At 44.3% G+C, this 17,315-nt stretch overlaps 2 protein-coding genes across 8 annotated transcripts in view; both read right to left on the bottom strand.

Annotated features, from left to right (window-relative positions):
• The window catches only part of KIF13A (kinesin family member 13A), a 244,840-nt gene extending 233,997 nt beyond the window's left edge, over positions 1–10,843 (bottom strand). For all 7 annotated transcript variants that reach the window (XR_008654282.2, XM_055264088.2, XM_063632214.1 and 4 more), the window contains exons 1-2: positions 10,593–10,843; positions 10,232–10,322 (exon numbers count right to left, since the gene is read on the bottom strand). Coding sequence is in view for 6 of the 7 variants with exons in the window: in XM_055264088.2 (XP_055120063.1) it covers positions 10,232–10,322; positions 10,593–10,647 (146 nt within the window). In the remaining variant the exon portion in view is untranslated. The remainder of the gene's footprint in view (positions 1–10,231; positions 10,323–10,592) is intronic.
• Positions 10,844–15,357: 4,514 nt separating this feature from the next.
• LOC129473596 (ubiquitin-conjugating enzyme E2 L3-like) lies at positions 15,358–16,036 on the bottom strand. The gene is made up of 2 exons (XM_055264239.2): positions 15,994–16,036; positions 15,358–15,897 (listed from the first exon to the last, which is right to left on the bottom strand). Exons 1-2 carry the CDS (start codon positions 16,019–16,021, stop codon positions 15,578–15,580), a joined length of 348 nt encoding a protein of 115 aa, XP_055120214.1. The 5' UTR covers positions 16,022–16,036; the 3' UTR covers positions 15,358–15,577.
• Between the last annotated feature and the right edge of the window lie 1,279 nt (positions 16,037–17,315).

Genomic DNA, 17,315 nt, shown 5'->3' with positions numbered 1-17,315 from the left:
AGAAAACCAAAACACAAAATTGCAACAGCAAATATTTGTATTATATGGGCAAGGACAAAATAAAGGTAAAGGAAAAATAACTGATTTGTTTTTGTTTGTTTTTTTTAATTTTTTTAAATTATACTTTAAGTTCTAGGTTACAGGTACACAACTACACAACGTGCAGGTTTGTTACATATTGTATACATGTGCCATGTTGGTGTGCTGCATCCATTAACTCGTCATTCACATTAGGTATATCTCCTAATGCTTTCCCTTCCAGAATAACTGATTTGTTAAGCTTGGTAGGACAATGATTCTTTTTTGTTTCTGTCATGCTTCTTATAAAGTTACCTATGCAAAAACATTTTAGAGTGTATAACAATGCAACTTTTAAAAAAGATACAATCGTGCTTTGACATGAAAAGTACATTGCAAGGATAATTTGATAAAATAGTCCTACTTGATCAATGACTCACTGAATTGTTAATCTCACAGTAACATGAAATTAACACAGGATTCAATCAAATGAGGGGGCTTGGACTGGTGAAGTATCAGGTCTTTCTAGTCCTGTGAGTCTAGGAGGATTGTCCTCTCTACTTTTCCTTTTTAATCTTAGATCTACAATCGAATATAAGAATTATACATTTTTCACAAATAAAATTTTACAAAGAGATGTGAAAACTTTGTTTTTATTTAGTTTTCACCTAATTGTTGAGTGGTAAAATACCAAATAAACTAATTTCCAAGGAGGAATTTCTTCTTAACATTTGCATGTCTAAATATCCAGAAATATTTTGTAGAGTGGTCTTTTTTGAAAAGATAACTCCTGGATCTTACATAAATCAACTCGTTTTAATACCTGTTTTCATCTAAATTTTAGCATTTCCATTACATCCTTTGTTGATAGCTCTGACATTAATAAACTGAATTTCTTATATGCCAAGGTACAAAGTAATCTCACTAAGTGTTTCGGAATGTCTTGTTTATTTCTCTGCTATTCTGTTTCCTTTGCAGGTAATGTTCTGAAAATTTCTTTAAATTCTAAACATATAAACATCTTCTCTGCTCTTGTTCCAGGGAAGATCTGAGAAAGGGTAACTTTAGTCCAATAAACTGATATCTGCAGAATGTTTACTATTTGAGGGAAACTTGTTCCTGTAAATTTTCTTAAAAATATGAGTACATGGCATGTGCAATTTTATTGAAAATTGAAGACAATTCAAGTTTTCCACTATTTCTAGCTGGATTTCGCCACCGGAAGCTGAGTTAAGTAGTGGGGTGATAAACTAGCTATTTTGGTACTATTCTGAAAATATGTGAGACAAAAGATATAATAATATGGCATACACCTTTTTAAATGTTACACCAAATAACTTTTAACAGTGATGCAAAAAGTATGATTTTTAAAAATTTTCCAGCTGGGTATGGTGGCTCACGCCTGTAATCCCAGCACTTTGGGAGGCCAAGGAGGGTGGACCAGGAGGCCACTTGAGGCCAGGAGTTCGAGAACAGCCTGACCAATGCAGCAAAACCCCATGTCTACTAAAAATACAAAAATTAGCCAGGCGTGGTAGTGCACACCTATAGTCTCAGCTACTCGGAAGGCTGAGGCACAAGAATCGATTGCACCTGGGAGGCAGAGGTTGCAGTGAGCCCAGATTGTGCCACTGCACTCCAGCCTAGGCGACAGACCGAGACTCCATCTAAAAAAAAATTTCCAGCTTTTTATTAACAAACTATGCTTATGAATGTGGGTAACTGAGTTGTCTACAGTAGCTACTACTTTCAATTCTAGCATTTATCAATGTTCTTAAGAAAAAGAAAATTATTGCTTTTATTGTTGGAAGTTAAATAGAAAAGGGATTTGACAAAAGCTTTTAATAATAATAGTAACTGCAAAGAGAATTTACAAAATGCTTTTGGTGTGTAAGGCATTCTTGAATCTAAGTACTGAGAACACAAAGATAAATCATGTATAGTCCTTGCCCTGGAGAAACCTCAGAGTTTAGCTGAGATACAGTTATATCTGAGAAATGTCCTTAACATAAAATATACGAAAACAAACAAACAAAACAATGTGCTTTAGGGAGAAAACAAAAAGCAGACTATATGGAGAAAATTATCATTAATGTCCTCAGAGAAGATACCACAACCAAGAAACAAGAATAAGATGCTTTAAAAAAAAAAGAGAGACCAAAAAGAGTTCTTGAAAATTAAAAATGTGATAGCAGAAACAAAAAATTAAACATAAGGATTAAACATAAGGCTTGTAAGATATAGTGGAGGAAATCTCTCAAAAGGTAGGACAAAAAGACAAGAAGTAAAAAGTAAAAAGAAAAAATAAAACCATCAGAAGACCAGTTCAGGAAACCCCATGTCCTAATAGGTGTTCCAGAAAAAAAAAGAGAACAAAGAGAAAGTCTTATTAATGAACTAATTCAATAATTTTTTTTCAGAACTGAAAGATATGAGTTTCCAGCTCAAAAAGGCCCACTATTGTGATTTAACAAAAATAGGGAAAAAAATTCTAACAGATTCCAGAGGGGAATAAACTAGGTCACGTCAAAAGGATTAGAAACCCAAATAATTTCTCAACAGAAGCACTGAAAGATAAAAGACAGTGGAATAATGTCTTTAAAGTAAAATATGATACACAGTCACACTATCAATAAGGTGAGTAGGTAGAATTGAGATACTTTTCATAGTTTCAAAAAACTTCACCTTCCAATCATGCTTTCTTAGGAAACTACTGAAGGATGTGCTCTACAAAATGGAGGCAGGAAACCAAGAAGAAGGGAAGGAAAATAGAAAAATAGGAGATTCCACACAGAAGACAGGTCAAGGGAATCCCCTGAATGATGGTGCGGGAAACCCCAGGGAGGCAACTGCTCCAAGTGGAGAGGGCTACCAGATCACAACAGAACACGTAAGAAGGGCCAAGGAGAAATGTCTCTAAGAAGAGGAACTCCAGAGAGCACCTGGTATGTTTGAAAGTCTTGAAAAAAGATTTAGGGAAGCGGCAGAGAGTTCGGATGCTGAAGTAATAAGTACATAGAAAAAGAAGCAAAATAAAGAAAAATGAGGGAAAAAAGCAACAATCATTAACGCCAGGCAAAACAAAAAGTTTTGTATGACAAGAATTCATGGAACAATTCATAGCTCAATGTCAACAATGTTCGGTAGAGTCATATAAATAATGTCAACACTAAATATTGATCCAACCAAAATTACTATATTGGGAAGATAGGGAGCAGGTGGGAAGAATTTGGGGGTGAGGTGAGAATAAAGCAGAGAAAGAGAACAAAGAGAGCAAATAAAAAACTAGCATTACCAGCATGTTATTCAGAAATACGGCGGGAAATTCCAAAAGAATGAATTAAAACCACTAAAAGTGGTTGCCTCTGGGGAAAGAAATGAAGAGGGGGACTTTTTTTTTTTTTTTTTAACACAGCCTTTATAAATTATATAACCACTTCACACTTTAAACTGTGTATACAGGTTAAAACAAAAACAAAAACCCAGAGCCCAAGCTCTTACTAACTAAACCTATGTTTTTCAAAATATAAGTTTTCACTCATTAGTGGGTTGAGAAATAATTTGGTAAGACATAGCCATTATGTCTTTAATGAATTCTAACAGAAGGGGATAGAAAATAAAAGACATTGCATACAGTTAAGAGTATTTTTTCATGAACCTTTTAAATATACATATCCAGGTTCATAATGTAAAATTTATTTTTAACTGTTGACTGTCAACAAAATAATATAACCACTCTAAACTACACTGTATTATAATTACTTTTAGTTTTGTTTCTTTTTTTCTTTTTTTTTTTTGAGATGGAGTCTCACTCTGTCGCCAGGCTGGAGTGCAGTGACATGATCTCGGCTCACTGCCACCTATGCTTCCCGGGTTCAAGTGATACTCCTGCCTCAGCCTCCCGAATAGCTGGGACTACAGGTGCATGCCACCATGCCCAGTTAACTTTTGTATTTTTAGTAGAGACAGGGTTTCACCATGTTGGCCAGGATGGTCTGGATCTCTTGACCTAGTGATCGACCCACCTCGGCCTCCCACGGTGTTGGGATTACAGGCGTGAGCCACTGCACCTGGCCTGTTCATTTTTCTTAACACTTCTTACTATCATTCCCAATGTCTTAATTTTTGTTTTGTTTTGTTTTGTTTCTGTTTTTGTTTTTTTGAGTCAGGGTCTTACTTTATAACCCAGGCTGGAGTGCAGTAGTGTGATCTCAGCTCCCTGCAGCCTTGACTTCACAAGCTCAAACAATCCTCCCACCTCAGCCTCCCAAGTAGCTGGGACTACAGGTACATGCCATCACACCCAGCTGATTTTTGTATTTTTTTGTACAGACAGTGTTTCACCATGTTGCCCAGGCTGGTCTTGAACTCCTGAGCTCAAGCAATTCGCCCACTTTGGCCTCCCAAAGTGCTGGGATTACAGGCATGAGCCACGATGCCCAGCTCTAATGTCTTGTTTTTTAAAGTAAGATTTCACACACCTTTATTTTAAAACAAATTGAAAATGTTGATAGCTAATGAAAATAGTCCATTATAACGCTCCTTGAAATCCCACTCATGTCATGCTGAAGAATGGTCACTCCTATATTAGTGAAACCTAAATATTCTTTTTTTTTTTTTTTTTTTTCCCTGAGACTGAATCTTGCTCTGTCGCCAGGCTGGAGTGCACTGGCGCGATCTTGGCTCACTGCAACCTCTGCCTCCCGGGTTCAAGCATTCCCCTGCCTCAGCCTCCCGAGTAGCTGGGACTATAGGCACACGCCACCACGCCAGGCTAATTTTTTGTATTTTAGTAGATATGGGGTTTCACAATGTTGGCCAGGATGATCTCTATCTCCTGACCTCGTGATCTGCCTGCCTCGGCCTCCCAGAGTGCTGGGATTACAGGCGTGAGTCACTGCGTCCGGCCTTATCCTTTGCTTTCTTACAATTAACTCTGTAATATGGGCAGAGAGAAGAATAACAACACAGAAAAGAGAATTCAAAGTCCCACAGGTGATTTTATAATGTGGAGTATTACTGCTTTTTAGGTGACTTATCTAATTATGTATGACTTTCACTAATATTTAAATTTCTGGTCTACAGAGACACAGGAGCCAAGGAACCATCCTAGAAGCCTTCAGAATGGTGGAGGAAGCCAGCTTAGAAATTAAAACTTGCAATATTTACAGACTGAATAGCCCTTATCCAAAATGCTTGGGACCAGAAGTTTTGGATTTTGAATTTTTCTTGAATTTGGAATATATGCATTATATACTTACCAACTGAGCATTTTTTTTTTTTTTTTTTTTTTTTTGAGACGGAGTTTCACTCTTGTTGCTCAGGCTGGAGTGCAATGGCTCGATCTCAGCTCACCACAACCTCCACCCCCCGGGGTTCAAGCGATTCTCCTGCCTCAGCCTCCCAAGTAGCTGAGATTACAGGTGTGCACCACCACACCCGGCTAACTTTTGTATTTTTTTAGTAGAGACCAGGTTTCACCATGTTGGTCAGGCTGGTCTCAAACTCCTGACCTCAGGTGATCTGCTTGTCTTGGCCTCCCAAAGTGCTGAGATTACAGGTGTGAGCCACTGTGCCTGGCCCCCAGGAATTTGGAGCATTTTGGATTTCAGATGTTCAGATAGGGATACCGCTGGTGAATAAACTAGAAAATACAAAGCTTATTAAGAGGAAGCTTTCTTCCACTGACCCTCCCTCACACGATTTGCAAGGTGTATTCTTCATCATGCCATATGGAAAAAATGAACAGGAAGCTAAAAACTTTCATGCTCTTCTACTGAGAGCCCATATTTAGCCCAACATTTGATTTTTACACAGTACGTTAGATATGCACTTTATTTTGGAGTCTTACCTTACAATTCACTTACATAAAATAATTAAGAACAAAAACTTCTGTAGAAAGCAAGTTCCACTATATTCTTTTCACAGCATAGCATCACTTCCTAAAAGTCACAGGGATCAGACCCGTAAGCCAACCACCTATATTTTAAAAACCATCACTACCATTCACACTGAATGTAAAAAAGAATGAGTAAGTCTTAATATGCTGGTATTGAAAGGGGGCCGGGTGCGGTGGTTCATGCCTGTAATCCCAGCACTTTGGGAGGCCGAGGCAGGCGGATTACAAGGTCAGGAGTTTGAGACCAGGCTGGCCAACATAGTGAAATCCCGTCTCTACTAAAAATACAAAAAAAAATTAGCTGGGCGTGGTGGTGGCCGCCTGTAATCCCAGCTACTTGGGAGGCTGAGGCAGGAGAATCGCTTGAACCCAGGAGGCGGAGGTTGCAGTGAGCCGAGATCACGCCACTGCACTCCAGCCCAGGTGACAGTGCGAGACTCCATCTCAAAAAAAAAAAAAGAAAGCTACCAAAGATATTTCTTAAAAAATATATAAATAAGATACTTATTTGTGTATATAGTTGTATTAAAAATGCACATATATATGGAAAAAAAGGCATGAGAACTAAATGACAGTGGCTACCCATTTTCCAAGAGGTGAAAAGATGGGCAAAGTAGGGATGACAGCGGGGGTGAAGAGGAAGACGTTTCACTGTGTATGTCACCCTTTTTACCAAGTTAGGGATTCTCATTCCATTGTTCCCTTCACCCCACTCCATCCCTTCACCCATACCCACCCCACCCCCAGAACTGTCTTGCTTCTTCTTTTTTTTTTTTTTTTTTTGAGATGCAGTCTCACTCTGTTGCCCAGGCGAGAGTGCAGTAGCATGATCTCAGCTCATGGCAACCTCCACCTCCAAGATTCAGGCGATTCTCCTGCCTTAGGCTCTCGGGCAACTGGGATTATAGGTATGCACTACCACACTCAGCTAATTTTTATATTTTTATGAGAGACAGGGTTTCATCATGTTGGCCAGAGTGGTCTCAAACTCCTGGCCTCAAGAGATCCGCCCACCCTCGCCTCCCAAAGTGCTGGGATTACAGGTCTGAGCTACCTCACCCAGCCCAGAACTACCTTGCTTCTGAATCGTACTCCACCCCCTCACCTCACACACATACAAGCATCCAGAAGCAACGTGTTGCAGGTATGCTTTCACTTTCATTGGCAAACGACTCTCTCCTCGTCTTGCAAAAGTGAACCTATGCTCTCAGTATCCATAAGACCACACAAACACCACCTGTCTTGGCAAGTTGCCAGGACCTTGGGTAGCATCCACAGCCCCTCCTCAAATGCTCCCATCACATTTGCTAAGCCCTTGCTAAGTGCCAGTATGCAGGAGCATGAGGCACAAAGAGAAGTTGGACAAGGTACCTACCTGCCTTCAGGGAGTTCACAGCCTCCAGGGAGAGAAAGAAGAGGAAATAGAGAATTTCGAAATTATGTGGTTCATGAAATGGCAAAAGTATACACCAGCGTAATTTACCACATTGTATTTTAACTACTTTTTCCTCTCCCTCCCCCTTCGCTCCAAGGTGACTGACTCTGGTGTAGGTACTGGATCCACAAGTATCTTTGAATTCCCTATGCTGAGCATGGTACTGAAATGATCTGAACTTCATAAATGTCTCCTGGAGAGCAATGCAATGGTATTTTAAGAAACATATCCATGTGTCTTAATGTTTCAGAATGGTGATCAGTATACATATCAACTACTAACCTGGACTTAGGCAATGTATTACAATACTAGAATTTCAGCAACAAAACAAACATCTTTAACCTCAGACATCCTCTGATCTTTTAGTCCTAGCTACACAGTCTTGGCTTTGGTTTTGTAAAACGGGGAAATAATGAAAGCTGACCCCATCTGTTTTTTTTTTTTTTCCTGGACATTAATGTATTCTCACTTGTTTTTACTGGTAAGACTGAAAACTTTCACCCACTAACCTTCAATTTCTATCCATGGTTAATTCATTGATAATTTCTTGCAACTTTCAGAAAAGCAGTAATTCTCAATTTGACACAGGTTTGCCAATATGCATTTAAAGACCTCTTACACTTCAAACCTTGGACTTGTAGGTATGAAAAATAATAACATTCTCAGTATTCTACTCTTCACCTGCCCTGCCCTGAGCACTATCTAAAAACCAATGACAGAAATGAATTGCAAACATAGCATGAAGCATTGTTGCAATTAATCAACCCAGAGCCCAAGGGAAGAATTGTTTCTATTTTTAAATGCACTGTTACTTTAAGGGAAAAGTCTGTGGAGAAATATGAAACCAAGCTGAATAATGAAAATAAAAATGCATTTGGTGTCTTCATCTGTGCAAAGACAGTAATCCTAATGTACAAGGAGCACTGTTTTGTTGACTCCTCAGTTTATCTGTAAATGAAATGACGGGTACCCAAGACAGAATCCCACAGAAAGCTCATCTGCTACTCAAAGAATTAGATCTGTCAGAAGGACAAAACACGAGAGTACCCATATTTCAATGCTATTTTTATAACTCCAGATAAGGGACTATCACAGTAAGTAAGCAGATGAATAGATTCCAAAATCACCCTTCAAATCTTTACCTCAAAGATCCTGATTAGTAACTAACGTGGTTCAGCCCGAAAAATGATCAGCTGATTACTTAGCATTTGCAACCAACTGTCCAGTTATAGATTGTATCCAAATTCCACAAAATCAAATCTGTTTCTCTTCACAAATGATAACACTTCATGTCATTAAACAGTAGCTAACAGTCGCACTGCTCATGGTTAAGAGTGACAAGGAGCAGGTGCCAAGCCAGCAAGGAAAACAAGTAGCAGCTACACAACAGGAGCTAAAAAGTATTCTACCTGTTCCCCGAGACTGCTTTCAAGAATCTGATCCAACAGAATTTCTTCCCGAAACAATATCAGGGGGGTGCGGGGAGGGGACATTCGTTGGTGATATGAGCATCTAATTTAATCTGTAAATATTTAATGTACTCAGAGTTTACTATCACCATGAAATATACTATACTATCTACACTGCTATAAATGCATCTAAAAAACATCCATTACTAAACATTCAATACAATGTACAATAAACACTACATTCAGTGTTAAACACAACATTTTTAAATATAGCTTAGCTATTTAATATCACCACCAGAATCTGCTAAAGGTAGCAGAATGTTTGCAAACTGGATAAAAACTGCTATGCTCAACACGAAGAGCAAAGAATCCCCAATCTTATCTCCTCATGATTTCTTTCCCCAAATTTGGCAAAACTGAGCTTGAACACCACACATTATAGAATGGAGGCACTGCTTCTCTAAGCAATAACGTCACAAACCCTGCTTCAGAGTCTCTCTTCAGTGAAAATCTCTGAAGAACGAAATTCACTAAATTGTATTCCATCGATCAACAGGTGATTCTTGGAAACACAAACTCATATTCATTTCCAAGGAAAATTAATATTGTAATCGCTCCCGCTTTTTCACATATATATATTTACAAGCTACTGCATTATTATATTGAATAAATTCCAACCGATTTCTTCGCAGAGGCTTACTAGAAAAATGCCAAATATTCAAATTATTTTGGGGCATTATCCCATACTGCTGCATGGAACAGAACGGAATTAATAAGGATCCAACAGTTACCACTTTTCAAATGCAAATATGTTGCCATCTAGTAAATACAGCCCCTTTTTAAACATCCCTCAGTGTCTATACAGTTCAAGGCCCTACTTTTGTTTCTTTGAAAATCAAAATTCGCGCATTACATTGAGGCATTATCTCAACTCAGCAACAACTAAAATAGATATTAACTAATCCAGCCTGAGTCTGCATCGTACAAGAGTCTTGCTTTATTTTTTCCTCCCATTTTACACACACTGTCCCTCAACAATTCTGCCAAAGGAAACAAACGCTGCAGTGATGAAAAGGATCACGGACACTGGGTTCCACGAACAATGAGGTCGTGGGCTAGTCACCTGCCCGCCTCGGGCCTCAGTTTTCCTGTCTGTGAAATGTGACCGCTGGACGTATCACCTATGGGGTCCCATCCGGCCCTCTCCCTCCCAGGTGCCTCGCAGCCCGCCCGGGCTCAGCTGACTGGTGCTGTGGCCAGGGTGCCCTGCCTGCCGCCGCTCTAGAAGGAGGGGAAGGGTGGCGAGGGAGGAGAGGAACTTGGACTTGCAACAGCTTCAAACAGGGGCGGGCGACAAACTTGAAGCCATCCTCCTAACAATAGGAAAGAGCACTCCCATTTTCCTGGCTCAAACTTGCAGGACCCCGCGAGGCTGGATCCTCCCAGCCGCCCTCTCGGAACCCGCTTTACCTTTCTCCCTGTTTGGTGTTAGAAGGAGGAGGATGCAGGACCGTTTGATTCCCTTCCATCTCCACCACGCACTTGGTGTTCAGTTCCAGTTCTGAAAGCACAGAGAGAAAGGGACGTTGCAAAGTCCAGCATCCGCGCCTCCAGCCCGCCCGCTCGCCCGCCAGCCGCGCCGCGCGGGGCTCGGTCCCTGGAGGCGGCCGAGCCTGGAGACGGCGCCCTGGGCACCACGGCCAACGCGGACACCGCCTCCGCCCCGGCCCCCCGGCCCCGGCCGCGCTCTCGACGTCCCGGCCCCGCAGTTTCTAAAGTTGCACCCGCCCTCAGCCCGAGCAGAAATAAAAAAGAGCGGAAAGCTCCTCACCTCGTCGGTTCATGGGCCGGACCCGGACGGCAACTTTTACCTTGGTATCCGACATGTTGGCTGCGCTCGCCCGGCCACCCGCCGCGCCCGCTGGGCCTTAGGCGGCCCCTCACGCGCGGCGCCGCCGCCGCTGCAGCCGCGCGCCCCTCGAGCGCGGCCGCCGCCGCTCCGCCGTGAGCTCCGAGAGGCAGCGCCGAGGCGCGCGGGCCATCCCGGGGGAGCGCGACGCGGGGCACGGCCGCGGCCCGGGGAGGGGCGGGCGCGCGGGGCGGGGCGGGGCGCGACGGCGGCGGCGGCGGCGGCGGCGGGCTGGGAGGAGGCCTCGCCGGCGGGCCCAGGCGCAGCTCTAGCCGCGCCGCCCCAGCCCAGACCGCAGCGCCGCGGCCCCTCGCGGCTGTCCGGGGCCCCGCGCCGCCATGTTCCGCGCCCGTCGCCCGCCGGGGCTCGGGAGAGGCCGGACACGGCCACGCGCCGCGCCCTCTGGAGCGGCGGGACGGCAGTGAGGGGAGCGGCGAGCAGCGCGGCGCTTAGGGGAAGCTGGAGTCCGGGGCGGGACGCATTGTTTCCCCAGGGGACCTTCCAGGCCAAGCCTGCACCGGCGCCCGGCCCCGCCGCACACCGCCGTGAGCTCCAGCCGCCTTCTGGGGCCGCTGCCACCCGGAGCCCCGGGACGGCAGCAAGGACCACGGCTCGCCGCGCTGGGTGGGCAGGCCTTCCCTTCCGAGCCCCGGCACGCCGCCCTCTCTGTCCCACAAGGAGCCCGCAGCAGTATTTTAAGATCTTTGTGGTGAATAGAGACTAGTAATGAATCTGTGAATCTACCACTGAAACTGTATGTTTGTAAATAGTGCTCTCCCTTCCCTTCCCGGCCTCTCTTGTCGTGGGAGGGTTGTCAAGTGGGCTGGGAGGGCCATTAACTCTTACATAAGAATTTAATAGCAATGGATTCTGTCATCCTGCCAAATGCAGACCTCGCTGCCAGGGCGGAACTGGGAGATTCTGATTTATTCTGTTTGGTTCAACAAGTGCTTAAGGGGCGCTCACCGAGTGCCAGGCATTTTGAAGCGTACAGAAGTCAAAAACCCAGAGTTTAGATCCAGGAATCTTTCGATTTTGCTTAAATCTAGAAATCCACTTATTGGAAGATGTATTGAGGTTTCACTGTGTGCAGGGTGCTGTTGAGGACACACAGAAACATGAATAGCATGATGCAGAGGCACACGCTAAGGTGGAAGAGAGGGCGTGGAGACCTGTTATGCTAGACAGTGTGCGGCAGGTGCTAGGAGAGGCTCCGTCCGCCTCCAACCGGTGCCAAGCTATGGGCCTGATGTTAAGTGATACTACCATTGACCCTCGAACAACACGGGTTTGAACTGCACGAGTCCACTTACGCGTGGCTTTTTTTCAACCAAAGTCTGATTGAAAATACAGTATTCGTGCTCTGGCACAGTGCCTTACGCCTGTAATCCCAACACTTTGGGAGGCCGAGGCGGGAGGTTCACTCCAGGAGTTCGAGACCAGCCTGGGCAATGTAAAGAAACCCCATTTCGCCAAAAAAAATAAATAAATAAATAAAATAGCCGGGCATGGTGGCATGTGCCTGTAGTCTCAGTTACTGGAGAGGCTGAGGTGGGAGGATCACTTGAGCCTGGAAGGTTGAGGCTGCATTGAGCCATGTTCACACCACTGCACTCTAGCCTAGGCAACAAAGCAAGACTTTGTCTCAAAAAAAAAAAAAAAAAAGAGAAAGAAAAAAGAAAAGACAATATTTGGCAGGTCCAAAACGGAGAGATCCAACTTTTCTTATTTGTGGGCTCTGCAGAGCCGACTGTGGGACTTGAGTATGCATGGTTTTGTGTGTTCCTGGAACCAGTCCCCTGTGTACACTGAAGGACAACCGCTTCAGCCCCATCTTATTGTAGAGCCAGCTATCTCAGCCCACGTCTGAAGGGCCTGTTGCATCTTTCCTCCTCTGCATTCCTACTGCTACAATCTCACTTTGCCTGTCCATTCACTTGTTCAACAAATGTGTTCTGAGCGCCCTACTGTATTACAAACAGGGTTATAGGCTTTTGGCTACAGGCTCTCGGCTGCTGCTCAGAAAGAGGTGAAATTTCCAGCCCTCTGGGGCTAAGAATCTAGGTCTGTGCGTACCTCTTCACTTTTGGGCTACTGAGACATCCTCTTAACCCTCCTAGCTTTGCCTCCTCTAATCACTCCTAAATCCAGCTTCCAAACCGATTTTTCACAAAATTAAAATTTTATCCTTTAATCATGCGTGCTAGTCTATTGTTCAAAAAACTCTCAGGCCGGGCGCGGTGGCTCACGCCTGTAATCCCAACACTTTGGGAGGCCAAGGTGGGCAGATCACCTGAGGTCGGGAGTCCGAGACCAGCCTGACCAACATGGATAAACCCCGTCTCCACTAAAAATACAAAATTAGCCAGGCATGGTGGCACATGCCTGTAATCTCAGCTACTCGGGAGGCTGAGGCAGGAGAATCGTTTGAACCTGGGAGACAGAAGTTGCTGTGAGCTGAGATCACGCCATTGCACTACACCCTGGGCAACAAGAGCCAAACTCTGTCTCAAAAACAAATAAGCAAACAAACAAAAAACCTCTCTGTTTAATAGTACCTCCCACCATTCCTGAAATTCTTTATCCAGGACCTTTTCACAAGCAATATACCATCCCTATGCTAAGCCATTGCTCTGGCAGTCTCTATCAATGGGAATTGCAGAGGGTTGAATTTGTAACTCCCAAAAAGGTATGTACAAGCCATAACCTCCAATACCCGTGAATGTGACCTTATTTGGAAACAGGGTCTTGGCAGAAATAATTAAGTTAGGATGAGGCCATACTGGATTAGGATGGGCCCTAAATCCAATGACTAGTGTCTTTTTTTTTTTCTTTTTTTTTTGAGACAGAGTCTCGCTCTGTCGCCCAGGCTGGAGTGCAGTGGCATGATCTCAACTCACTGCAACCTCCGCTTCCAGGTTCAAGTGATTCTCCTGCCTCAGCCTCCCAAGCAGCTGGGACTACAGGCATGTGCCATCATGCCCAGCTAATGTTTGTATTTTTAGTAGAGATGGGGTTTTGCCATGTTGCTCAGGCTGCTCTCGAACTTCTGACCTCAGGTGATCCGCCCACCTCGGCCTCCCAAAGTGTTGGGATTACAAGTGTGAGCCACCGTGCCTGGCCTGACTAGTGCGTTTATTAGAGAAAGGAGAGGGGGATTTGGATACACAGGGAGGAAGACCATGTGAAGACAGAGGCAGAGATAGGAGTGATGCAACCACAAGCCAAGGAACACCAAGGTTTGCCAGGAGCCACCAGAAGCTAGGAGGAGGAAAGGAAGCCTCTGGAGGAAACACGGCTCTGCTGACACCTTGATTTGGGACTTCTAGTCACCAGAGCTCTGAGACACTAAATTTCTGTTGTCTTATGCCACCCATTTCATGGTCATTTGTTACAGTAGTCTTAAGAAACTAATACAGAGGCCAGGCGCAGTGGCTTATACCTGAAATCTCAGCACTTTGGGAGGCCAAGGTGGGAGGATCACTTGAACCCAGGAGTTTGAGACCAGCCTGGGCAACATAGGGAGACTCTGTCTCTACAAAAAATAAAAAATTAGCCAGGCGTGATGGCATGTGCCTGGGGTCCCAGCTACTTGGGAGGCTGAAGCAGGGGGATTGCTAGAAAGCCTAGGTCAAGGCTGCAGTGAGCCATGATTGTACCACTGCACTGCAGTCTGGGCAACAGGGTGAGACTCAAGTCTCAAAAAAAATAAAGAGAGGAAGGAAGGAAGAAAGAATATACAAAATTTAATCAATCCCCTCTCTGTCTCATTTTCTCCTTCTCCCTCATTCTCTGCCAGATCATGAAAGCCTTGAGTGCCTAAGAAATTTCATGTTTATTGTAAAGGCAATAGGAACTGAACGAAGCATTTGGATTTGGAGCCAGGGATTAACATATTCAGAGCATTGATTCAGAGTAATTAATTTGGCAACACTGTATCCATCCAGAGGGCTATTGTAGCCATCCAGATGAGAGGTGATGATAGCCTGAACAAAGCCAATGATAGCACAAATGGAGCAGAAGGAACAGATGCAGAACTTACTGCAGCGAAAAAAGTGGAGCAATTTAGCAACCAATGGGATGTGAGGATTGAGGGAGGCAAAGGATTGCAAGTGACTGAGAAAGGGATTGGGAGGATGATGGCCCATAACACCATGAATAGATGAGAAGAATAGGTCTTACGGTGAGAGGGGCACGATTCATTTGGTGTTACAGGTTAAAAAACAGTTCCCATTGGTTCTTTGCAGAGTGACTCTTCTTTCTGCTTTCCTGACCCTTTCCAACTTTAAAGACCAGATTAGTCCTCACCTCTTCTATGAAGAGTTTACTAGTCTGGGCATGGTGGCTCATACCTGTAATCCCAGCATTTTGGGAGACTGAGGTGGGCGGATCACTTGAGTCCAGGAGTTCAAGACCAGCCTGGCCGACCCAGTGAATCTGTGTCTCTACTAAAAATACAAAACAATTATCTGGGCATGGTGGCACATGCCTGTAATCCCAGCTACTTGGGAAGCTGAGGCATAAGAATTGTTTGAACCCGGGAGACAAGAGGTTGCAGTGAGCCAGGATCATGCCACTGCACTCCAGCCTGGGTGACAGAGTAAGACTCTGTCTCAAAAATAAATAAATAAATAAATAAATAATAGTTTACTAAACATTTCTTTTTTCTTTTTTCTTTTCTTTTTTTTTTTTAGAACATCTTAAATTTTTAATCCTTTCTTTACAGGTTACCTAGACCACTTTTGATTAAGAAAACTGTAAAAAGTTAGTAACTGCCACAAGTGAACACCAGGCGGTGGCACGTGTCAATTTCTACAGAGTCCTGCTTTGCGGGGTGTCTGAATGCACTGCACGGGGTCTCTGCTCACACTTGCTGGAACCAATCGTGGCAGATTTTAGTCCACAGGTCACTTTTCCCCATATTTCTTTGTAAACTCTTCAGCATTCTTACAGAATTTTTTACGGTCCGCTTCAGCTAGGTCAGCCCGAAGCGGGTGCTCGGGCTGGGGGTCATTCACCAGTGCTATGAGGGGCTGGATTACTTGGTCGCTTTTGGTTGCTGGCTTCCAGTTTTCAGCACTAATTACTGGCAGACAGACCTGCCCCTTTTCGTCGATGTTCGGGTGATAGATCTTTGTTTTAAATGTGATCTTCGGTGGTTTGAATGGGTACTCTGCTGGAAAGTTGATTTCGATTCTGAAGGCCCCCTTATCGTATGGAGGGTTGTAAGGAACAATAAGCCCTTGCCAAGTTTATAAATTAGCTTCATCGACCTGGATGTTACAGAAATTTTTCATCCCACATTTGCGGATTTCTTCATGCTCCTTCATCAGCCTCCTGCTGGCCGCCATCTTGGATTTGGTGCTGCTCCTTCCCCAGGAAAAACATTTCTTTTTCAAAACAGTTTAGCTTTACATCATTAGGAATTATGTCTTTTTAGAGTTTGAAGGTGCCTTGGAAGTCCTGTGGACCTTTTGCAACAGCCCCCAAAGTGGCCACCCATTCTGTGCTTGGATTCTGCTGACAAAGTGCTCAAATTTGAAGAGAAGCTGAACTCAGTCAGGGGACTCCTCAAGTTCTTCGCCTAGGAAAGGCCTCCATGAAGAATCAGATTTGCACCCCTGGGCATTCCACCTAGTGAACAGAAGTGCTTCCCACGCCAAATCTAACTCCTTTTTTTTTTTTCTTTTTTTTGAGATGGAGTCTTGCTGTATCACCCAGGCTGGAGTGCAGTGGCGCAACCTCGGCTCACTGCAACCTCCACCTCCCAGCTTCAAGTGATTCTCCTGCCTCAGCCTCCTGAGTAGCTGGGATTACAGGCACACACCACCACACATAGTTAATTTTTTGTATTTTTAGTAGAGAAGGGGTTTCGCCATGTTGGCCAGGCTGGTCTCAAACTCCTGACCTCAAGTGATCCTCCTGCCTCAGCCTCCCAAAGTGCTGGGATTACAGGCATGAGCCACCATGCCCAGCCTCCAAATCTAACTCCTGCTATACCTGAAGCCCCTCAGATACTTGAGGCTGGCTTTCATGTCCTTCTGAAGACTTCCGTTCCCCTAGAACATGCTGTTCTGGTTACTGTTGTAGTAAATCCCACCAAAATTTAGTGTCTTAAAACAACAACAATCTAGTGGTGTGTGCCTGTAGTCCCAGCTACTCGGGAGGGATGCAAGGACTTTTCTATCATGACAACAGGAAAGTTTGGGATGCTAGACAGTGTCCCATTCTGGATTCAGCGAGGAGAAGAAGCTCAGAGTGTGGGCCCACTGCCTACAGGTAAAGGCCCATCAGAGAGCTGGCCCAGCCTGGCTAGAGGCCCTGGACTGGGGCTGAGGTATGGAAATACTGGTGAGGCTTCCTTGACAGAACACTCTGGCCCAGCCATCAGCCATCCCTACAATGCCCACAGATCACCATATGCCAACGAATACAGCCATGCATACTAGTCACTAAGAGGGCCCTGGTCTATGCTCCTTTGTCAGGAAGAGCTTGTTAGCATAGCTTTACTTTAGAAACTGGAAGCACCATGGCTTCTGAGGAACTGGCAGACAACTGATAGATAACAAACATCCCAAGGACTCTGGAATCATCCCATTTCAGATATAAGACTAAGTTCCAAAGTTATTTCAGTCAGAAGTAGCA

The sequence above is a fragment of the Symphalangus syndactylus genome, chromosome 23, assembly GCF_028878055.3.
Source record: "Symphalangus syndactylus isolate Jambi chromosome 23, NHGRI_mSymSyn1-v2.1_pri, whole genome shotgun sequence".
Classification (NCBI taxonomy): domain Eukaryota; kingdom Metazoa; phylum Chordata; class Mammalia; order Primates; family Hylobatidae; genus Symphalangus; species Symphalangus syndactylus.
This window is presented reverse-complemented; position numbering and strand designations above follow the sequence as displayed.